Here is a 24633-nt window from a genome sequence, read left to right as displayed (position 1 = left end):
ATTCCTCCTTCCTTGGCCTGGGTAAAGGACTCAGGCTTGTAGATGCCTCTGGTTGCTCCGTATTGGTGAAGCAAACACTAGCTTTTTAACTTCTGGTGGGCCCTGCATGGAAATTACCCATGTGTTTCAACCTGACTGTGAACCCTGACATTGGGGCTCCATCCCATTGTTGATGACACCATTCAGTGTGAGAAAGATCTTATGATGGGATGTTCTAAACTGTTGCTTTCACCTGTTCCTCTTTTGAGCTCTTGGAGAAATTTGGGTTAAAGATGTTGTCTTTGAAGACTGCCTTAATGCATTCAGAAGGTTTGCTGGTGGTGTGCTGCGCTTTGCCTCACAATTTTGCCAGTTTCTATAGCATAGTATAGTATGATATGGATGTGTCAGTGCTTTCTCTGTTGCATACGATCCTCGGGTTAAGCTCTTCGTAGTGTAGTTACTTCTTTGTGAAGTGCCTCTGGGGACAGCAGTCTTCCATACAGGTGTGTCTGGCAATGCAGGAATCAGTATTTTTTTAATTTTCCCAAAAATATTTTTTACATTTTGAGTTGTTACTTACTGATAATTTAATAAAAACAATACATTATGTTGATAATTTTTGTCCCTTCAAATATGAGGATTCAGATCACTTTCTGGTCCACTTCAGCCTTCATGGGATCTCAGTCCTATCTCTGTTCCCACTTCTCCCTTCTAGAGATTTCAGACCCTTTACTGCTTTGCATTGTTGTTGTAGAAGTCATGAAGTCAGTGCCCACAAAATTCTCTTCAACCAGAGAGAGAATATTGATCCCTCTGATGACAATTAATTATGTCTCTGGGATGACAGGATGTTATTAGTTTTAATCCTTGATTTACATACTCTAGTGAAACATTTATTGCCCCTCAAAACTTGATATTTGCAAAATATTTAACTTGATGACTGCGTGCCCTACAGTGTGTATGTGCACTGCCATTCTAGATAATGGTGCAATTTCCACCAGAAGCATCTCGGCACACCACTTCAAGGGAAGTAGGCAGCAAGTGTATTTTGGCAGACTGCACATCAATTTTTTTTACAGCAGATTGACCTGGACAGGAAGTCCCCATATGAGAGTGAAATCTGGTCAATTTTCAAAGTAAAACATCATGTGCAAGCTCTACATTGCAAAAACATTCAGGAAAGGGCACATAATCATTTACTGTGCATGATCATGATAGAAACACAAACCTAGAATAACAATCAAACCAGTAGAATCTAAGCAAGTTAATAAAGCCAGGAGGGTAAAACATGCTGCAGCTGCTGGTGAACATTTCAGTGGTGGAGGATGGACGTGAATTACATTGCAGCCAGAATGCGACGTGGCTGTGCCCAGTTATACAGAACAGAGGAGAGTGCAGAGGGGGAGAAGGAAGGCTGCACCAGTGCTGTAGAAGTTTTATTTGACTTAAATAATCCCACACTTTGGTAGCAAATTGTCAACAGGTAAAGTAATATTACTTGCACAGTGGTGTGATATATTTGGTGGCCGATTGTAATATTTTGACCAATACCATACTACATGCTCCTTCTCCTATATCTACTGTTTTCTGAAAAGTCTTGTGTTCTTGCTTCTTCAACAGCACCAGCAGACGCTACTAAACCAGTTACGAGAGGTCACAGGTACTACAGATGTTCAGCTGCTTCAGCAGGCCCTGCAGGTACAGTATGAAACATTATAAATTGTCAACCCCTCCATGCATGCACACAGATACTACCATGTGCAGGTACTGTGGTTTGCTTCGGATGTTATTGTTTTCCGTAAGTTGTTGATTTGCAGAATTAATTCAAACATACATAGACTTGAGAAAGAATACCTCCACTCCATCAGAAGCAACATTATTCAGCTGTGTAGAATTATATTAAAACTTTCAGTGTGTATACTAAACATCAAGTCAAATATTCCAAATAAACATCATGTCCACTCATCTATTTTACCTGTGTTCTCACCCCACTATGCACACGTGCATTGCTGCAGGTGAGCAATGGGGACCTGGCGGAGGCTGTGGCCTTTCTGACAGAGAAGAATGCAAAGGTTCCGCAGCGAGATGAGACCACCTACTACCAGACTTCTCAGGTGGCCAGCGACAGATATATCAGTGTGGGAAGCCAGGCAGACACAAGTGAGCAGCATACTTCAACTTCAGAATTTTGGAAGACCTCATGGATTATTAAAATAAAGTAAAACATGAAAGCCCAAAAGTTCACAAGAGAAACTGTATTTACATTTGAATTGATGTTTGAAAAATTTGCAGCAACTTTTAACTTTATCTTTGCTTCATATACTGTGATGGAAAAAGCTTGTTTTTATTACTGCCCTCAACATTCTGTGTATCAACCACGAAGGCAAAATATGGGTTTATGCAAACTGGATTTGCCTTGGTGCAGATGTAATTGACCTGACTGGGGATGATAAAGATGACCTGCAGAGAGCTATTGCCCTCAGTCTGGAGGAGTCCAACCGGACATTCAGGGAGACAGGAATCACCGATGAAGAGCAGGCCATCAGCAGGTGGGCAAAAAAGCACAACACCACCAAGTTATTAATAAAAGTGACCACAGACTGTTTGTCCATCTTTGGCTAAGGTGTGATTAAATTACCTCTGGAAATGAATGAGGAATGCAATATTGACCTGGTATTTGTATCTGCAGATTATTGGCAAGTTTATAAAAAAATTATCAGTATCTGTCCAGTGATTGACATTCATATCAGTCCAGTTTTAGTCAGGTCTCTTATTCTTTTTCACATCATTGACAACAAAACAACAGTTAATGTGTGAATATATGTGCTTTCCAAATGTCAAGGAAAAGTTTCTTTAATATTCAGACATATAAAATACAAAACTATTTAATTTTTTCTTAATTTTTTTTCTCTGTATGTTCAGCTTTGTACATCATGTTAAGTTATTTTATTACTGTAAATATTGATACATGTGGATATCAGCTGTTAGCCAAAATCAGTTGTGAAATATTGGAAATCAGCAAAAAGTCCAATATTGCGCATCCCTGTATATCACCATTATTGTATAAGACTGAGTTATTGACCTCTAGTAAAAAAAAAAAAAAGGATTTCTATAATGATCAGGGTTCATATGATTATGAAAAACATGGAAAAGTTATGAAATTTGAAAACAGCAGTTTACAGGCATGTAATTAGAAATTAGAATTAGAAAAATTTAAGTATATGACCATAAAAACTCACCTTACTGGTGTGGAAGGTGATGAAATAGTTAAGAATGGTGTTTAGTAAAAATGTATAGGAACCCTGAATGATTCATGTGATGATGAAACATGTCACAAAATTGTGTGATGATAAATCATCTTCTTACTGTTTAAAATGGATAAAAAGTGACATTTCGAAACACAAAGTGCTTCTAATTAGTCCTCTACTTCACTGCCAAAGCAATGCTTTCTGTCTTCTACATTTAAATAAATTTGACTTGTATATGTCCTGATAAGGGAAAATGTAAGTTTACAAACATTACATTTGAAAGCATAACCCATAATGCCAAACACAACAGGATGTTACTTATTTTATCACAATGCTTAGGAGACAAAATGGTAGTAAAAATGCATTTAATTCAATATTTTCTATTTTTTTGCTTTCGCTTCTCCTCTTTGTGTCAGAGTTTTGGAGGCCAGCATAGCTGAGAACAAGGCAAGTCTGAAACGAACTCATACAGAAGTATGGAACGATTCACCCAACCCCCATGACAGGAAGCGGATAGACAGCTGTCCTGTGGGCCTGAAAAATGTTGGCAATACTTGCTGGTTCAGTGCTGTCATTCAGGTGGAGATGCACACACTCACACACTCTGCATTACACTGCATGTGTAAAGGACATTTACCTCATTTAAAAAAATGCATAAACAATGATTTACTGTATTTTTTCATAATAATAATAATATCAATAATAATTTCTTTTTTCACCTGGAAAGCCAAATAGTCCTGAACCAATTTTTCCCATAGGCTCCACTTTTAGCAGCCCTGCTCTGAACTGTGCAGAAGTTCAGTAGTGCAATGTGCTAAATTTATTTTCAACGTAATTATTGTTTTTCATTTAAAAAAATATTCTCCAGAAAATACTTGTTTGGTTTCTTTCTCAAGTCCAAGAGATATGTGCATCACAACTATGTACAGAGTTGAGGAAATGTGCTTGGTGACACCTCGCAGACCATAGAACTATACATAGGAGTAAATGTTGGGTAAATGCAAATAGTGTAACATTTAGAGACATGACATTGGATTTTGAGTGACGGGAAGCCCTGGAGTTCTTTGAAGCCTTTACAAACGTCTTGACTTTTTAACCTTTATATGATTTTGCAATAAAAGGGTTAACATGTTGTATTACATCCAAACTAAATTATAGCACAACAAATGTGAAAAGAAAGTAAAAGCTTTGAGTATTGACAGCCAAAGAAATACTTGAGGATCTCAAATTAAATGGGAGTGAATTAATAAATCATGAAGGAATTATAAGTTTTTACTAATGTGTTTTACTCATATGTTCCTCCATATGGTCCATGTACATACTTACATGTGAAATCAACCTGAGCTTCTGACACATCCATGTTACATTGTTGTATGACCAAAATTGTGTCTGTAGCATTGTGATTGTTATGAATATAGATTTGTGACCTTTGTGAAAAAAATGTAGACATTGCGTTGATTCAAATCCAATTGACCTTTGAACACTGGGTTGGGTTGTGATCAGTGTGGCACTGTCTGTATTTTTAGTCATATAAGTCAACAAGTAGAAGAAGAAAAGGGAAATTACTTCCTCCTTTGACCACAATGTAGGTTGTAATGGCAAATTGGAACTATTCTTTAAACTCAGGGGAAAAAAAGGCAGTCAAAGCATTAGTTTATATAAGATTACTCAATAAATCATTAATGTTGATTATTGGTAGAGCTGGGCGAAATGGCCTAAAAATAAAATCTCCGAATTTTCTTAAAAAAAAAAGTCTAATTTCCGATTTTAATCGATTTTTGTCTGTCCTACTTAAAAGCAAACAACAGATGATAAATAAATGGCTCAAAACAAGTTTTTACTTTATTCTTTTTTCTTTGTTGCTTCCTTTGGTTGCAAAGAGCACTCATTTGTTCTTAGTCCGACGCAAGAAAACCAAGGTAATTCCATATTAACAGATGTAGCAACACCATACTTTGGTCCAAACTCTGCCCCCCCGCTGCCATGTTTGTGAATCTACAAGGTTTGACAGACAGTGATGTCTTCATTTTATAGCAAGATAACACATGTGAAAGTGTTACACTTTTGTGCTACTCAAAACACTTTCTTGGGGTGGGCTAATCTGAAAGTCCATGATGAAGTTAAAGATGATTTTTATCATCTAGGGTTTAGTTGCTTTTTTTCCAAGGACTTTGCTTTTGCGCATACTTTTGCGAACTGAAACTAGTAAAAACCCAGGTTTTGGGTTTTGTCATGAGATAATTCTGAGGATCATAAGCAGAGTCGATCTGGATATATTTTAGGGATAATTGTCAACTCAAATAAAATGGATCAAAATCTAATCCCATCTCTGGAATTGATTGGTCCACATTCTCTCTCTTGTTCAGCAGCATTTCATTCCCATTTTTTTGGTTGTGTACAAATGTTTTTGAGACTGACACCTTAATTCTGACTCCAAGTGTAGCTTTCTCATCAGGGCAGACTAGCAGTGTACAAAACATGAAGCTAGCAGCGTCTCATTTTTAGTTACACAGGCCATCAATTTAAGCCATTAAAATGACAAACATCAAGGGTATCAGGAGGTCATATCAGGTTCATGTTCATGTTAATACTGGTGAGTCACTGCAGTTCATTTGTGTGGGCTAAGTGTTCCTGAATTTGAACATCTCATGACCGAATGAGATGGTTTCTGTCTTGTGGGTCATATCAGATCAGTTTCTGGAGATGCATTCAGTACTATCATTCATATTGTATATCAGTAAACACTTTATTTTAGATTATGAAATAAATAGTTTTGAACCAGGACCTTTAATACTGTGGGGAAAAATCATCTTTGTATCTTTTTCTGCTGTTTTATTTAAGAGGGATGGGACCCAAATCAAATAGTTTGGGGCCAGAAGAACTTGACTGATAGGGTTAGCAGGCATCATAAATGATGTAGGTAATTACTGGTAAAACACAAGTTTGTTCTGTTATACTAGAAGATTCTATCCCAGCTGTCTCGAAAATGATGGAGACAGTGTTAAAATGTGAGCTGAGCTGAAATATGCTAGTTGAACACTGGATACACCATCACATGTTGTTATGACACCCCCCCCCCCCCATGAAGCCACTGCTTGAAACTGACCGTCATGTACTTAATACTAGAACTGCAGTAAACAACTCTCCCCTCTGTGATCTGAAGATCTGCAAATCTTGACTATGTTTGTCCACTTTTGTGTACAACACAGAAATTATAAAACATCGGGCCCTAAAGTTTAATTGATGAGATGGAAGAACATGTAACATCACATCAAATTGATAATGAAAATGAAAAGGGGGTTGTGCTTGGTGTTAAAAATACAAAACAGTAACTAACAATGTGGGATTTGGGAGTTTCTTCACTTGCTTATGCTTTTCTCTGTGGTAAAATAAAGGGAATAATGGAGATGAAACTAATGTGTCTTTATTACGCTTTAACCTTTAGTCTCTATTCAACCTGCTGGAGTTCCAAAGGCTGGTGCTCAACTATTCTCCACCGGCCCAAGTCCATGATCTTCCTCGCAACCGGAAGGTGAGAACCCTGCTAGCTTGCACTGGTCCTGAAGCAGAAATAACAAAATCATAGTGTCTATCATTTCTCAGGTCTTGGTGTATGTTTATGGTTTTGCTATGCTACAGCTATGAGACATCACTTACCAACTGTGCCATCTTGCTCGTCTATTGCAGCAGCTTAATTTCTGCCTCTTGCAGTTCACTTCAGTCTCTGTCATACAAGCTACAAGTGTGTAGTGTACAACTACAGTGTGTTACAATCAAGGGCCAAGATTTGATTGTGACATTGGTGGGGCTGAGCTAATAGAACAAGCAAACTATCATAATTGGGAGAAGAAAGAAATCATCAGGGTTTGCCATTAAGATAAAGTTTTTTGTTTATACTGTGAGGGCTTGGTGCAAAAGGCCATAGGTGACATTTTAGCAAAAAAAAATTGTATTTACCATTTAAAAGGTCCCGATGAACTCTATCAAATAGTACAAGCATACAGTCACTTTTTTTTTTTTTTTTACTTTACTTTTTTTTTTAAGTAAAGGCTAAAAACATTAAATAGATATTGACTGACAGTGGTAATATTGGTAAGGACAGTGCGTTAGTGGTTTTTGGTAGGGACATGCCCCTCCTGTTCCTACCCATCCTAAGCCCATAACTATTAATACTTATTGATAGTTTTTGAATTTTTATACAATCACATATAGTAGTAGTAGCAGTAGTTCTTAACTTGTTTGTGGTCACCATATTTTCCCTACTGGGGGCTTACCATAGGGTTAGCAGGCTGTTGCTAATTTGGTCCAAGTCTCTGCTGTGGAAGTTTTCTTCTGGGTAGTCATCTCTTCATCTCACTTCTCTCCATCCTAATCTCTGACCTTCAGTTGAGCAGTGTGACACTTGGGATGTTTGATCAGATTCTGATTCTTGACTCACCAGTACAGAAATCTGAGTGGCTTCCTACTTCGCACTGCTAAGACATTTAGGTGCATCACCCACTGTCATTATATGTATGAAAATAGTGCTGTAAAGAACTTTAATGGAAATCTGATGTTTCACAAAACATTTTTTGATGGGATTCAGATTCATAGTAAATTGACATCAAACAAATGATGACACAGAACAGCACAACATCATGAAGTGGAACACACAGCTGTGTGGGGGATCAAAAAGTTGCAGAAAAAGTCAGTTTCATTTAAAGTTGTAAACACTGTAAAAGTGTAACCAAAGCAGCAAAATACAAAGCTATCCTGCATTCACAAGGTCTCTCATGACCAGAAACTTGTAAAGGTGTACAGTCCACCATCGGCAGTCCAAGCTCTTCAGTGGAAGCTGAGACACATGGGTTTGTCTGTGCTACTCTGACTAGGAACACAGGAACCTGCCCTTCATGCAGGAGCTGAGGAACCTCTTCTCCCTCTTAGTGGGCTCCAAGAGGAAGTATGTGGATCCCTCTCGAGCTGTGGAAATTCTCAAAGATGCCTTCAAGTCCAGTGAGTCACAACAGGTAAGCCACATCAGTAACCTTCTCAACATAAGTATATATGGTTAGTAAAAGCAGTGTCCATTATTGCATTAATAACCCAAATACAGAGAAAGAGAAGAGGGACAGTGTGACATTATATAAAAACAAATATATTAGAGACTCATCCTGAGTTGATATAAGTGCCTATAAATAGGCTATACTGTTAGAAACCCTGATGATCTCGCTCCGGTAAGCACGCACCAATCAGCCATAACATTTTGACCTATGGCAAGTGAATTGATTAACATTGATTTTTTTGTTTTTGTTTGTTACAATGGCAGTTGTCAGTGGGTGGGATATATTAGGTAGCAAGTGAACATTTTTTTCCTGAAGTGTATGTGTTTGGGGCTCAGTCATGTACATTGACACATTGGCGATGGCCTAGTATGAGTATTGTTTTTCGTGATGCAGTGTTGTAGCAACTTTAAGCTCCATTTGTGCCTGCTTATGCTGCCATATAGAGTTAGATGAGGAGGTAAGTCACTTCAGGCAAGTGACTTGTGATTATTTGTATTTACTTACGTTTTACTTGCATCGAGTTATACATCCATTAACCTGTCCCATAACTGTAATGTGATCTCTAAGGAACACCCTGTGGTAATTTCTTTAAATTTGGCTCAAACCTCCACTGGGACTCAAGGATAAACTGAAATATTTTCTTGGTCGAAGTCACTGTTGCGTCACACAGTCATAATATCTCAGGAACACCTGGAAGGTATTTCCACAAATTTTGTGTATATTAATCTGTTGTAGTTGTTATAAATTATTCATTAGTATACTGGGGTTACATATAGATTGCATTCCTTATTATTATTATTATTATTATTATTATTATAGATGATCCCCTTTCCAACATTCTCAAACTAATAATTATTGGATAGCAATGTAACACATCAGTCAAAACAAATTTAATTTGTATAGTACCAAATCCCAAAAAAAGTTATCTCATGACACATCACAAGAAGATTCGGTTTACCACTTCTCTCCTTCAATGAATTTACACACAACAATTCTCCATAACGAAGCACATCTTGTGACATTGGCAACTAAACCTTCATTTTAACAGATAGTAACGTTGAGAAGACCCAGGTTTAATGAGAACAGCCATTTGCTTTGACCGGTGGGGGGGCAGAGACGAAGACGGGTAATGGAAAAAACACAGACGTGATGAAGGAAAGAGAGGTACAGAGATAAAGAGAGAGAAAGGAGGGAATGAGAATGACAGATAGACAGGGATGTGAGCAGATACTGTAGGTGTGCCTTACATATTCAGATGTGTAATTTGCTTCCTCAGTCCACACTTTTTTTCTCATGAATTTCAATTTTGAAATGAAAATTACAACTTTCCCCGTCTATTGGTGGAGGTGGTTGAGTTGCAGTGGAGTATATGATAGTAGTGGTTGTTTTTGTAATAAAGGATTTGCAAATGGACAAGTGGTCAGAAAACATATAACAGTTAGGATTCAAAACCAACCAAAACAAATTCAAAAATTACATGATCCAGCACTGCTAATTTTGTCTTAACCCGGTCAAATAAACCTATGATGACAGGATTGTGCAGTGTCTTCGCAATATTGGTCATGTGATGGGTTATTTCTTGAATTGTAGCATTGTAATTCAGTATAATGTACAACACTCAGTTCCAATTACAGCACAAGTTCCTCCGTGTTAGGCTAGTAGGTAGTGCAGTGCAGCGCAATTTTGGAGAGCCATCATTCTTATGGCAGTCATTTCTTGTGAGAGCAAAGACATGCCTTTTGCAGTGGTGTTTTAAGATCTTTGGCTGCATGTGAAAAGTCTCTTCTTTTGTCCAAATCTGCCATGACTCAATAATTTGGGATGATAGTACCAAAAAGCCTAGTCAGTGATGATTGTGTGTGTGCATACTATTCTCTTTTGACAACATGAATGGGGAAAGCCATCAAAACGATTCCTCTTTTTGAGCTGCGTGAGATGAATCCACACACACAGCTGTTCTTGGTGTTTGGGCTATTACCCAGCCAACATTTTTATGTGGGGCCCGTGTTGGTATAAAGTGGGCCGGAAAATGGGCCCCATATGGGATTGTCAGATCGCACCCAAATGGGATTGTCTGCGGGTTCCATGTTGGCCCCACACCAATTGCCCATGTGGGTTTAAGGCAGGATTACACCAGGTTTTAGGTGGGCCCCAGCTGGGCAAAACAGACAAGACCCATATTGGGCCCAGCGTCTAGTCCTATGTGGGTCCTACATGGGGATAGTATGGGCTGAAATATGGGTTGCAAGTGGGATTGTTCGCAGGTTCTATGTTGGCGTCATGCTAACTAACCATGTGAGTTACAGGCAGGATTACAGTAGGTGTTAAGTGGGCCCCAACTTGACTAAATATACAAGACCCATCCTGGTCCCAGGTTGAAGATCCCTGGTCTATGCTACCTCACTGACCAGAATTAAAGGATCTGAATAATTTTCAAATAAAATGATACATGTCTCTCTCATTTACAAACCTCTATGTTAACATGAACACAGCAATTTTACAAGTTTACACAAAAATATTGCCTTACAATCCATCTGGAAAATTTGAGTAGCAACACCACACCAATTAATTAACAAAATATTATCATGGCAGAGAGTACTACAGCACACAATTGTATTTAAATTAATGTTTTCTTAAACATTTTTAGTTTAAAAAGCAGCAGTTTGTTTTTTTTGTTTTTTAACAATTCAAGATCAAAGCTTGAACTTTCAGTTAATGTATTCTTTAAATTACTGTTTTTCAAATAATCTGGCTCCATATTTCCACTCCCTTCTTCCAAGAGTAAATTTTTAAGCTTGTAGTTTTACTTTTACTTATGCATTACAAAAAGTAATCTACTGTTACTTTAAAAAAAAATCCCTAATTGAGTACTGAGTACAGTTTGAATAAACATCCAACCTAGATTTGCAACAATAAATCAAAAAGTAAATTAATTACCAACCAGTTTGAATCAAGCTCTACCTAATCCAAAAAATGGCCACATTCTCTGATTTCAACTTTTTATTTATGAATATTTTCTGGTTTTCAGTCAAATATTTTCTAACATTTTGGTGAAAATAATTGCTCCAGAAAAACAATGTAACAGTTTGTCAACATTTTGCAAACTTTTTGGCAAACATTGGCAAGAAAACAGTGTTAAATACTAATAGTAACTGAGTAGTATTTTAACAGTGTAACTGTACTTGTTCCTGAATACAAATTTTCTGCACTCACTCATATGCCACAACTGCTCAGTACTGTTTAAATTGGGACTGGCTGTCTGGATGCCCTTCGTGCTCCTCTGTCTCTTGCCCCAGTGAACCATTTCGACAGTGCCCTCTCTGCTTCCTGCTGGTTCACCTGTGCTGTCAATGAATTCTTCTTAAGAGCCTCTGTAAAACAAATTTGGTTGACAGTATGATTAAAAACATATTCTCTTTAAACACCAATTAGAATTGTACAACGGCCAACTTCAGGGCCATATTGGCAAAAGTATGAGAGATATGATGGATAATCGTTATGAATTTTAGGCACAAGAAAATATTTATGAAGTGATTATACTTAATAAAACATTTTATTACAATATTCCCTCATAATCATAATTGATATGACAGCTTTGTGAGAGCTTTATTTGCATACAAATAATCATAAAATAAAATGAAGCGCATTTATTTCACATTAAAGGCTCAAATGCATTTAAAGCAATAACTGATGCACATAAGTTGAGGCTTCAATGGTACAATGCAGGCTTCAGATTTGAAATGACAATAGAACCACTATTATTTGAGTAAAAACATTGCTATCTATATGTATATAGTTTTTTTTTAGTTTTTTTTTTTTTAGGATTTTTACTGAAGAAATTTGATGAGCAGTTCTTGAAATAGCTCAGTCAAGGACAAAGATTCCTTGCATTTTCATCTCTTGGGACATTTTTCCTCTAATGTACTTTAATTTGAAAATGCCAACGTGCACCTTACTGGTGCATAGTAAAAACAAAACAAAAAAGAGAGTCTGTGAAAAAGTGAGGACTGCACTTAGATATAGGGATTAAAGCAATAAAAAAATAATTTGACTAAAAAAAAATTCAGGCCAAATTATCTTCCCCAGCCAAATTTTTTTTTCTGCCATGCGGTCGCTTCCCATAGGTTTTCATGGGCTGTCAAGCCCAACAGCTCTTCTACTCTCTAACACAGCATTCAAGTTGTAAGAGGGCTTAAACCTACACGATCTAAATACTTCAGACCAAGATCATTTTTAAAGGAAATGGGGGATTTTGAACAGCTTTTCTATTGTCAGTTTGCTTTTATGTAAATCCAATGCTGTTTCCAATCTATTAGGTTTAAAGGAATAGTTAACAAAATTGATAAATGCTGTGCAATCTGGTCATGCTACCTCTCTGACGGTGTGAGCAGGCCAGTGATGCACCCAACCCCTCGAACCTTGATTCCTTGGGGCCTAAGGGCACTGCCGCAGAGGAAATGCACCCAGCGAAAAAAAAATCTGCTTCAGCTGAATTTTATTACACTTTTTATTTGCAGACGTGCCCCTAAATGCATTTAACAGATCCACAAATCTATTTTTAGTCTCAAATACAAATGAAACACTTGTCGAGCCCTGCGCAACAATAGTGCATGTGGTAATTTTTTTCCTCTAATTTGGGGGGCGACGAAGAACTTTCATACCTGCAGATAGAAAGTTCTTCACTTACCATGCACGACGTCCTTAAACTTCTTCTTCCCGTGATGGCCAAACATGTTACAGTCCAATGCCATCTTGTTTGACAGAATGTATTTCATCATTCGCCTTGTTGCATCATCTACACTTGTGCCCCCTATATCAGCCACCATGGCAACCGAGGGATGAGAGCCAAAAGGAGAAAAAAAGACTTACATTGACTGCCAAGACAATAAGCTTCAAAGATTTAAAAATTCAGCTGGAAAGTCAACTAAACATTTGAAGTATTTTATATAATTTACTGTAATGCAGTACATTTTTTTTATTTTGTAGGCTAATGCAAATCAATTTGAAAAAACAAAAAACCTTACACCAGTAGAAATTTGACTGCGGTCCCCCAGTTTCTCCTCGAGAGCCTCAACATCTGCTTTCAGTTTCCAGAGGGAAGACCACTCCATCAGGAACCTCAATCACTGATTCATCTTGCTTCTTCAGCAGGACATTAAGCATCTTACCATGGACCTTCTGGGTCTCCTTAATTTCTTCGACAATTGTAATAAGTTTAGAGAACATGGCTTCACAACTGGGGCTTGCAACCCTCTGGGCAGTGGGGCTGGTGACCTGCTGGGCAGTGGGACTGGCAACTTGCTGGGCAGTGGGACTGGTGATCGGGCTGGTCATTTTCTTTGCTGCTGGTCCACAGAGTTTTTCTGGGGGAGTGGGTGGAAGTTCCTCCTCTGAATCAGAATGGTCACTTGATTCTAGTTGTTTGCTCTGACTCTGGAAGTTTTTTGCCCTTGCCCTAGAAAGGTTAATATGAAGATATAAAAGGTTAACCATACCTACTGCCTCTATATTATGGAAATGAACTTTAACCTGTATTCCCCTACAAACACCTACTTTCTCTTTATGAAAACCATCTTCGATGTCTGTCAGGTCTGATGTATACTCAGCTTGATGTAGCTTTACCCTGGCCTCTGCATAAGTGGCTGTAAAATATAATGACAGAAAATAAAAGGAGTTAAGTAAAAACAAAACTAGATTTCCATAGGCATTTAAATAGGTGTCATGGATCACAAAATTCACAATTTGGAATGGATCCCATCACAGTTTTGAGTCACTATTCAGTTCATTTTTCAGATCAGCAAATGAGGAAAAAGAATAGATTAGAGATGACTGTCTGTATTACTATGGTAAATATGATTGTTTGAAAAATGATTGTTTAGGAGTCACAAGTAATATCCAATCAACACAGACATGTTGTGTCAGATAGGGCTGCACCAGTGAACAGAGGTGAACTCAAGCTCTTCAGCTGATTTCTTGGGAATGGTTTATTAATGCTTTAATAGCTATTGTTTAATTTTGTAAATCTCTCATATATAACTGGTTACACACAGTGGCCACAGTCAGTGGTTTTAGTTGAGAAAAAATCATTCACCTGCTTCACATGGTGCTGACAAAAGTGAAGGCACAATGTGGATGTCTGTTCATCTATTCTTTCATGTCCTTATAAATACACAGTTTATAGCTTATTTGGATTGAAATTTATTTCTAATTGAAACAATGGAAATTAAATGCTATTAGATACATCTATTAACGTTAAAAAACAAAAAATAAAATGATGGATAAAAATAGATTATGACAGGATTTCTATGACGCAAACCCTGGTCTGTATGAACCACAACGCAACAGCTACACCACTACTTTGCAGCCCTTAAACCAGTATTACCGTAAATTCTGGACTATAAGCTGCAACTTTTTTTCGACGCTTCATGTCCTGCGGCTTATACTCCGGTGCGTCTTATACGAGGATTTTACCTTCACCCTTGGGTGTGGCGGGCAGCGGCAGCGGGCAGTAATTCCCTATTGTTCCTGATGGCAGCTCCAAGTACCGTACTTAGGGAAATTCCTGGCCAAATGTTATGGTAATTTCTCTAAGTACTATACTTGGAGCGTCCAGTCCATGCCGCGGTGCAGTGTAAAAAGAGCATCACACGATATTTTCAGTCATTTGTACTCACCCTCAAGATGGAGAGCAGAAGAAGGAATGCTTATGATGCAGCTTTCAAGTTAAAGGCAATCAATCTGGCGGTTAAAGATGGAAATAGAGCTGCAGCACGTAAGTTTGGCATAAACGAATCGATGGTGAGATGCTGGAGGCGGCAACATGACGAACTTGACCCAATGCAAAAAGACTACAAAAGCTTTCAGAGGTCATAATTGCAGATGGCCCGATCTTGAAAACGCTCTGAAAGACTGGGTCAACGCGCAGAGAACGGGCGGCCGAGGTGTTTCCGCCGTGCACTGCGGCTTATTTACCGGTACGGCTTATACGTGTACAAAGTTGATTTTTTTCCCTAAAATAAGCATCTGCGGCTTACATAACGGTGCGCTCTATCGTCCGGAATTTGCGGTAATTGAAATAAACATGCACATACAGTATACATAATATGAAGCAGATGTCTAATCGGCAGGGGGATATTGTAGCTGCAGGTATCCAACCAAACAAGAGCACACCTACTATCACATCTGAGGAATGAAATCAATTGAACTGAATGTATCGAGTTTGGTATGATCCTGTTTGTTCTTAATGACGATCTACGACTACACCAGCCCTTGACCAATTAGCTCAGAGAACTCTGTAGAGAAAAATCTACACAAACAAAATAAGTTCGGGATCACAGGGGCTTTAAAGTAGGTAAAGGAAATAGAGCAGTAGTTAATGAGGAAAATCAAAGTTACCTGCATTTCCCGTCACGCGCACATTACACAGAATCCAGTTTTGAGCTGGTAGTGTGCCCTGTTTCACAGCCTTGGTCACATTAAGCAATGTGGCTGGTGGCCACCAGCATAATTTTTCATCGGTGCCCTCGAACCACTCTGATGAAATGATGTCCACCTTCTTGTAGCCATCAGGGTTAATTTCATCCACAAACTCCACCACACTGAATGAGGGCATCCTACAAAGTTCATCATGTTATGTTCTGTGTAGCTGAGGCAAAGCCACAAACATTTTCCCAAGAGGCAATAACAGCAGTGGTTTTGTGAAGTCTGTTACTGGAGCACTGGCAAGCTGACCAGATAGTTTAGATTGTAAACAAATTCCAAGACATGTTGAGTCAATGGGGTAGTTGAAAAAACATGCCTTTGTCTCAAAAAGGTCATACACTACATGTCTTTCTGTAGTGGAATGCAAAATGTTCCTCACAATTGCAACTTTGCCCCCCAGTTCAAAACAATTGGAACCACTGGAGTTTGAGATTATTGTGTCTTTGAGTTTATACATCTTGGATTGAACACCGTGGTGCATGGAAACATCTGTTGGCAGTGGTCCAGATGTTTCAGTTCACACCTTCAGGCCTGTCTTTTGACATGTGAGGAAATAGTTGCCTTTCATAGACACGTCTGGCAATTTGTTGCACAGGACCCTGTGGTCTTCCCACCATATTTTTCTCGCCAGCACTGCTGCACGTTTCCAACTAGTCCACAGTGGCCTTCAACATGTCGAGTGCACTTTGTTTGTTCTCTCTGTCAAAGTACCGGTCTTTATACCTGGGGTCCAGGAGAGTTGCCAAACAGTACAGGGGTTCAGTTTGGATGTCAGCAAAACGACGGTTCACGGCAGTAAGGAGAGTGCGTTTCGCTGTTTGAATCCCTTGGTCTCTGTCGGCGCTCATGTTTAACAGGCGCGTCAGTGCTAAGATGGAGGGAATAACATCAGATACAGAGCCCGTGGATGAACTGATTTCTCTGGTCAGTTCCTCGAAGGGTGCGAGTATTGACAGCATATTCTCCATGACCCCCCACTGGGTTGCATTCGGAGTTGCAGGCAACTCGTGATCAGTGGCATTTACACCCAGCGCGCGCCTCTGCTCCAGCAAGCTCTCCATCATATAAAACGTAGAGTTCCATCAAGTCACAATGTCTTGCTGGAGCCTCTTGATTTTCATTCCCAGGCTGATCTGCACATCTTGTAGCTGGCTGTATGCAAGCTGTGAATGCTTGAAATGCCCAACTATCTTTCTCCCCACTTTCAGTATGTTGGTGATGTTTTGCTGGGACAGGACACCTTCATTCACCGCCAGTTGGAGGCTATGAGCCATGCATGGTAAACTTGCATATTCACCATCTGATGCTGCCCTCGCCATGTTGCAAGCGTTGTCCTGCAGGATAACATGTACCTTCTCTTTAGGAATGTCCCATTTTCCCATTTTTTGTAGAGTGAAATCTTCTGCGATCCACTGGGCTGTTAAGCTTATCATGCTCATGGGACTTACATCAGACGTCCAAATATCTGTTGTGAAGCTTATGTGACTGTTGGCAGCGAGGAGCTCTTTTAACGTGTGCTGTGACCGGTTGTTGAGCTCCATTAATGCGACATCTGAAAAGTAGCGCCGGCTGGGTAGATTATACCGGGGGTCTAGTTGTGAAACTAGCCTGCGGAATCCCGCATCTTCCACTACTGAAAATGGTTGATTGTTGAGTGCAATAAACTCCATTACTTAAGCGTTTAATGCCTTTACCTTCGGGTTGTCACGGCGGAATGGTTTTGCTTTTTCAAGTAACTCTCCAACAGACAGCTGTGTGGGGGGAGTGGGGCGGCGGGTGGCGGTAGTTTTCTTCTGTTTTGCTGCCTCACTCTCTGTCGCGTTCAGCTCATTGAACTTCTCCGGGTGCTTGCACTTCAGATGGGTCTTTAACTTCGTGGTGTTAAATGACGATGGTTTATTCCCTCCTCGAGATATTTCACCTGAACAGCCGTCACATATGGCAAGTCTGATGTCAGTTTCTTTGACTTTAAAATAATTCCACAGCAGAGACATTTTTCTTGCTTTCGCTCTCGTTTGTTTGTTTGTTCTCCTTTCTCGCGTGTGACTGCATGTATTTCCTGGTTTAGTAGGCTGCTGCCGCCTGTTGGGGAGAAGACTACAGCGTGGCGGAGGGTCTCTGCCTATGTTACCAGGCATTGGTGGAGGCGAACACGTTATTATTTCAGGAAAACTATCGGGGAAACACTATCGGGTGTATTTTGACATTGGTTCGATACCAATACGGCATTTTTGGGCCATTAACGGGGCCTTACCGATATGCTACCGATACTATCGTGCATCCCTACTCAAAAGGAAAACATAAAACTGAATCCAGAGGGCCATATTTCTCAGCATCATCTGCTAAATGTATGAGACTGTGGGTATTGTTAACCAGAAATCTAGTCCCATATATCTTAGCAAAGTTGGTAACAAAGAATCATAACAATTTTCTGGCAAAACCACAGAACTCTCTACACAGAGGAGATAGAATTATTCTCACAGCACATGACAAAACCAGGAAGTTTCTGTAATGTTGATTGGGCAACCTTTGAAAAAGCACAACTGGCCCTGTATATAATAAGAACTGCCTGAATTCTGCAGCCTTCCACTGGCCGTATTTGGACAAAGATCTTGGCTTTCTGGAGAAACTCCGGGGTTAAGTTTTGTCAACACAGTTTCAAGTGATGAAAGATGGTGGAAAGGACAGAAGATGGAACCCAACATTGCAATGGCCCCTTAAACCACAGAGCAATCAATTTATGCACAATCCCCAAGCAAACTAAATGCATTTAGTCTAGAGGAAAAGCAGAAACCATACCAATGCCTAGCCCATGGAGAGGTGATTTAGAGTGATGGTGGTCTTCATCAGATACTTGTTCAAACTGAGTGTCTGTCCTCAAGCTGGAATCCATATCTGGAAACACAACTCTGCCGTCAACATAAATGCCATGCTGTGTGCAACGCACACAAGAACTATAGCCACCATGACCTTTGATACATTTTAAAAAAGCTCTTGCTGGGGTGTCACAAATAAAAGCATCTGGAAGTGCAACATTGTACTGTTTCCCACGTAACATTACACCAGTTGTTGTGATGGCTTTTAAATCTTCAATAAAATCATGCATGTAGTTGTTCACAGATTCAGGTTTACAGGGACCTGCATATACATCTATGACAACAACTTTTGCTTTTGGTAGTTCAACTATTTGACCCATTATAGGCCAGAGCTGCATATTAGAGCTCCTTGAAAGAGGCAAACCATCAACATTCACACGAAGAGTCAATGTGTCTGTTATCAGTTCATGCTCATTTATCATTTTGAGTTCTGACAATATTGCATTTGCAAGCCCAAAGTGGTAGTAACTTCCCCGTCCCATCTCTTTGACCTCACAATCTTTCACTGTACCGAGGAGAGTTCTGGGATCCTTGGGTACATCCAGACCTAGCTCCAAGAGTATTGCTGGTAACTCTGACAGTTCGGAATGAGACACCTGACGGTTAGCTGCCCATTCAGCTAGTTTCCTCTTCACATCAGAGTGGGGTTCCTCTTCAGTGAAATCATGGGCAGGACCTTCATCACAATCACTACATATGTAAAAGTAATCAACATCACTGTCAAAGTCCAACTGCAGATTTACAGCCTCATCACCATTGTTCTTCTCAACCTGCACATCTTGGCCCACTGCCTGCATTTCTTGATCCACTGGCTGCACTGCCTGGTCCACAGCCTGATCTGCCTGGTCCACAGCCTGATCCGCCTGGTCCACAGCGTCCATGGCAAGGGTCATTAAATGCTGCTGCACTCTAGCTTTGATTTTCCTCCTCCTTGTCCTTGAATTGTAATGGAAGTAATCCATTTCACCAAAATACACAGGAGACCACAATGTTTCCCACATGAAAAATGGCTTGAACTATATCATAATTTTGTTCGATTGGTTTGGATAACTGGTCCGCCTCCCATGTAAGCAAAGCACACTAAATAATAATATAATGTACACTGTAGGTCTAATCTAAAATCAAATTCAACTCTTCTTCTTTGAGGTGGTTCAACTTAACATTGGTAAGTGAGAAACTTTAAAGAAAACTACCCACTACTCAGAAGCTGAAATATTTTGTTTATTGCACAAGGAAATCTGGTTTTAAACTCCAAAAATGGCATTAAAAGGTTAAAATTATTTTTGAAATGAATGAAAATCTAATAGTTTTGAACAGGACTTCAGTTGATGAAAAGATCTGACTCAATAAAAGTGGAAAAAATATTCAGAAATATTCTAAATTTTTTTTTCAGAGAGAGATCTCTACATTACTTTTTTTAAAGGGGTGCACAAGGGTTAATATTTAAGAAGTAAGTTTAAAAAACAAAACTATGCTATCTAATTCTATCCAATTTTGTAGCCATCAATCAAAACACTAGCACTGCTGACCCTGTTTTATCCTTCATCTTACACACACACACACACGCACACACACAAACACACTTACAGAATGAATGAAACTGAGCAGACTGTCCACCATCATGAACTTCATGTGGCCAACTACAATTTTTGAGCTTGCAAGTGCAATAATATGACAACTGAAAATGACAAATTAGCATGAACTGACAACAGATTCATTGTGCCCATATGGCAAACTATTACATTCAAATTACTTACATGGCACAGAAGAACACTTTCCAACCATGTGTGAAGAGCGGTGATCTGCATAAATCTTAATGTGGAAGACAATGGTTGAGAGAAGTCAACAGGAGGCCCTTTTTATAATTTTGTTTTTGCACAGGTAAATATTGTGTGAACATTCACCCACCAACTATAAAATAAAATTTTAGGTTAAATTCACACACTTGTAGATGAAAACTATACAGCCAGCCTAGAAATGTAACAGTGGGAGAGTTCTTATTTTGTGTGGATTTGTTATATTTTTTCTGAGTAATAATGTCAGATGCATTCACACATATTAACTAATGAGACAATAATTACACTCCTTGATAACTACATTAAGCTGTTAATTAATGGGACTCTCAGAAATAAGAGCTAGGATGAAGTACTAGAACTAGTACTATAATAGTACTATATATTAATACTATTATAACTGTATATTGTTATGATAATAGTATATATAGTATAATTGTAGTTCAAAAACAATATCAGTGATAAAATGGAGCCTTCTAAGATGAATCCAACTTGCGTTTGAACCTGGGAAAGACAGCATTTTCTTAACATGCATACTTGAACTCTCAGGAAAAACAAACACTGTAAGCCTAGAATCGTAAAACTGCAGCTGAAACGGATATAGTTTAAACAGTTAATGGAATGTTACACTCAGCACTGCTTACACTGCTTGTTTTGTACAATACTGACGAATGTCTTTTAACTCAGTCACACAAAACTAAAAGGAAAAAAGCAGTGGTAGCAAAAAAAAATAGCTGCCACATTTGGCTGCTGAGCTAATTCAGCTTGGAAATTGTTTATTCTGCCATTTATTTCAAGAGGGGCTGTATAAAACCAGTAACGTTAATGTTTTTTTGACTAACCTTAATTAGGTTAACTAGGCCTAAGTGCTAACATTAGCTAAAGTTAGCTAAACCATTCACAAGAATACTAACATCAGCTGAGTTCAAACAAGCATTTTTGCACATTCCACAGTGTCTTAGTTAACTATCTCGATAGAAATAATGGTTTAATACAAGAATTTTACACGATAGAAAGACAGATGTCCTACTCACCAGTTGTTGAAAGCACTACTGCTAATGCCAACAGCAGCTCTTTGCTCCTGTTGGTGCTGTTCCGAAAAAAATCAAAATAAAAGCGCGCAGCGTGACCGTACGTTGCAATTAGACCTAAACTCCTAATGTTGAAAAACCTGGCCACAGGGTCTGCCTTTTTAGAATAAAATCACACCATTTGTCAAACAAAATGTTCCTGCACATAAACTATGGAGCAGTGAATATGCCAGCACATGCCAAGAACAACAACAACAACAGATTGATAATACACAAAAAAATTAAAGGGTGCTGATCTTCTTAAATTATGTTTTTCAGAAACATAATGAAGTTTCAAGCAAAAAACAAAAACAGACTTTAGTAATATTATTTTTAATCAGTATAATTTTTCATCCATCGTCGTCGTCTTCCGCTTATTCCTTACTAGTAAGGGTCGCGGGGGGCTGGAGCCTATCCCAGCATCAACTGCCGAGAGGCGGGGTACACCCTGGACAGGTCGCCAGTCCATTGCAGGGCCAACATACAGAGACGAACAACCATGCACACTCACATTCATACCTATGGTCAATTTAGAGAATCCAATCAGCCTAGTCCCCAAATTGCATGTCTTTTGGACGGTGGGAGGAAGCCGGAGTACCCGGAGAGAACCCACGCAGGGGGAGAACATGCAAACTCCACACAGAAATGTCCCCAATTGAGCTGGGACTCGAACCCGGAACCTTCTTGCTGTGAGGCCACAGTGCTAACCACTGCACCACTGTGCAGCCCGTATAATTTTTCATTTTATATTTCTATATATATAAAATTGTATCATGGAATTTATTTACTAAATTGCACCATTCAGTCCCTGAGGTGGTGAATATGGAGATGCTGGTTCTTGTGCATCAAAATTGCTGCTACACAAAAAGGGTCCCAAAAGCAGGCCTTTCAGTGTCTTTTTTAGTACAATTCCAATTTTAAGAGCAATTTAAGCAAAAAAAAAAAAAAAATGCACACACTGATGGCAACTGCAGAGTGTGTTGCTATGTGGCCCTGGGAATGAGCACTGGAGGAGCTATAGATTGGGGATCAGGGGATCAAGATGAGGTGCCCCTGTGAATTTCACACATCCTACTTAGTATCCCAGTATTTTTTCAGTTCTGCAAGGAATTTTGACACCAATATCTCACCAAGTAGTCCCTGAGGTCAGTTAGGGTTAGTCCTATGCATTCAAATTGATCTATGCTGCAAAATAGGCTCCATAAAGCAGGTATTTCTTTCTCTTTTGCCATTTCATTTCTAAAAGTAATTTCAGCTTTAAATTTGCATTTGGGGATTCTATTGTACAAAAAGAAAACTTAAGCACTTTATTGAACCTAGATAATGTTATCCAGTTCCAGCCTATTCTCTCTCTGCTACTTATATCCCTTATGCCCACGTGGGCCTACCATATGTGACCATGTAACTGAAGCAACATGGATCCCGGCCCCTGCTGACTTTGCCCAGTTTTATCCCTTGTGGGACCCACAAAGTAGGCCCATATGGGCTTCCCATATGGGGTCCGCGTTACTGAAACAATGTTGGTCTGAGATCATGTTACCCAGTTCCACCCCATTCCCATTCTGCCCACTCATATCTGTTATTGGGCCCATAGAGTCCACCCACATGGGCTTACCATGTGGGGTGCATGTTACTGAACCCACACAGGGCCCACACAACTTTTCTACTTCCTGCCCATTCCCATTTAGCCCACACATATCCCTTATGAAGCCCATACAGTCAGCCCAAATGGGTTTCCCATGTGAGACCCATGTTGTTTCACTGACATGGGTCCCAGATAATGTTACCAGGTTCTAGCCCATGCCTCCTTTGCCCACTTATATCCCTTGTTGGGCTCATAAAGTAGGCCCATATGGGCTTCCCATATGGGGCCTGTGTTCCTGAAACAATGTTGGTCTGAGATCCTGTTACCCAGTTCCACCCCATTCCCACTCTACCCACTTATATCCCTTATGGGGCCCATAGATTCCGCCCACATGGGCTTCCGATATGGGACCATGTTACTGCGCCCTCCTCTGGTTGCTCTGCCTGAGTAGTGAGACACTTGGGCAAACATTAGAGTTTCATGCATTCGTTCTGTGTTTTCCCGGTGGTGTTGGGCTATTTCCACGAATTCAGACATTGTTTGTCCTGTCCATCCGATTGTTACTTGCAATTTTCCTTTAATCTTTGATGACTACTCACAAACGTGTTTTGCAGGTATCCAGGTGGAAACTCATCAGTCTTTTTCTGTGAGAGTCCACAATTTTTCTTTTGTCTTCATAAAATTTTCATGAACGCCTCAAGAATTGTCATCTTTACCTTGCTTTATTTTTGTAAGAGGAATAAAATGAATTTGTGGCAAAGTCTGTGGGATTGTGGGGAATTTATAGACATCAATTATTTTATCTTTCAAATCAGATGGTAAGGTCATCTAATCTCTGCGGCAGAAGTCTCTGAGACAGTGAAACAACTCCGCGGTGGCAGGGCTCTGGGGATGGATGAGATCCACCCTGGGTATCTCAAGGCTCTGGATGTTGTAGGGCTGTCTTGGTTGACAGCATCCGCAGTGATGCGGGTGCTAAACCAGTCCGTTGTGGTAAAGAGGGAGCTTAGCCAAAAGACAAGGCTCTCAATTTACCGGTCAGCTTTGGGTAATGACCAAAAGAACGAGATCGTGAATACAGTGTCAGTTGAGGTGGTTTGGGAATCTGGTGAGGATGCCTCCTGGACACCTCCCTCGGAGATCTTCCAGGCATGTCCGACCAGGAGGAGGCCTCGGGGCGACCCAGGACACACTGGAGGAATTGTATCTCTCAGCTGGCCTGGAAATGCCTCGGGATTCCCCCGAAAGAGCTAGTGGAAGTGGCTGGGAAGTAGTGTTGTCACGATACTGGATTTCACACTTCGATACAATATTTTGAAAAATATTGATATTCAATTTGATTTTCGGTACTAAGCAACCACTCAGAATTTAGTGCAAAAATGTTTTTTTATTTAAAGAAAAATAAAGAACTTTATTCTTGAGGTAGAGAACTCTTACAAGTTATTCTTTACACATTAACAGTATGCAAATAAGTTTTAATATATGTAACGTACTGTCAATTAGCTTAAGCTACCGCTCGCTAACAAGACAACATGTTAAAGTAAACACTGAT

The 24633-nt window shown here is 39.5% G+C and overlaps 1 protein-coding gene across 8 annotated transcripts in view; it reads left to right on the top strand.

Moving 5' to 3' along the window:
• usp25 (ubiquitin specific peptidase 25) overlaps positions 1–24633 on the top strand; it is a 58064-nt gene that overhangs the window by 13068 nt on the left and 20363 nt on the right. For 7 of the 8 annotated variants that reach the window (XM_086226442.1, XM_086226441.1, XM_086226445.1 and 4 more), the window contains exons 2-7: positions 1603–1680; positions 1998–2142; positions 2408–2531; positions 3647–3809; positions 6676–6762; positions 8102–8239. In XM_086226442.1, the coding sequence (XP_086082568.1) occupies positions 1603–1680; positions 1998–2142; positions 2408–2531; positions 3647–3809; positions 6676–6762; positions 8102–8239 (735 nt within the window). The remainder of the gene's footprint in view (positions 1–1602; positions 1681–1997; positions 2143–2407; positions 2532–3646; positions 3810–6675; positions 6763–8101; positions 8240–24633) is intronic. The other variant, XM_086226444.1, reaches the window with a different exon arrangement.

Source organism: Aulostomus chinensis, chromosome 15 (genome assembly GCF_037954235.1).
Source record: "Aulostomus chinensis isolate RoL2024-O1b breed Wild chromosome 15, RoL_Achi_v1.0, whole genome shotgun sequence".
Classification (NCBI taxonomy): domain Eukaryota; kingdom Metazoa; phylum Chordata; class Actinopteri; order Syngnathiformes; family Aulostomidae; genus Aulostomus; species Aulostomus chinensis.
Note: the sequence above shows the minus strand (reverse complement) of the source record. Positions and strands in the feature narration are given on the sequence as shown.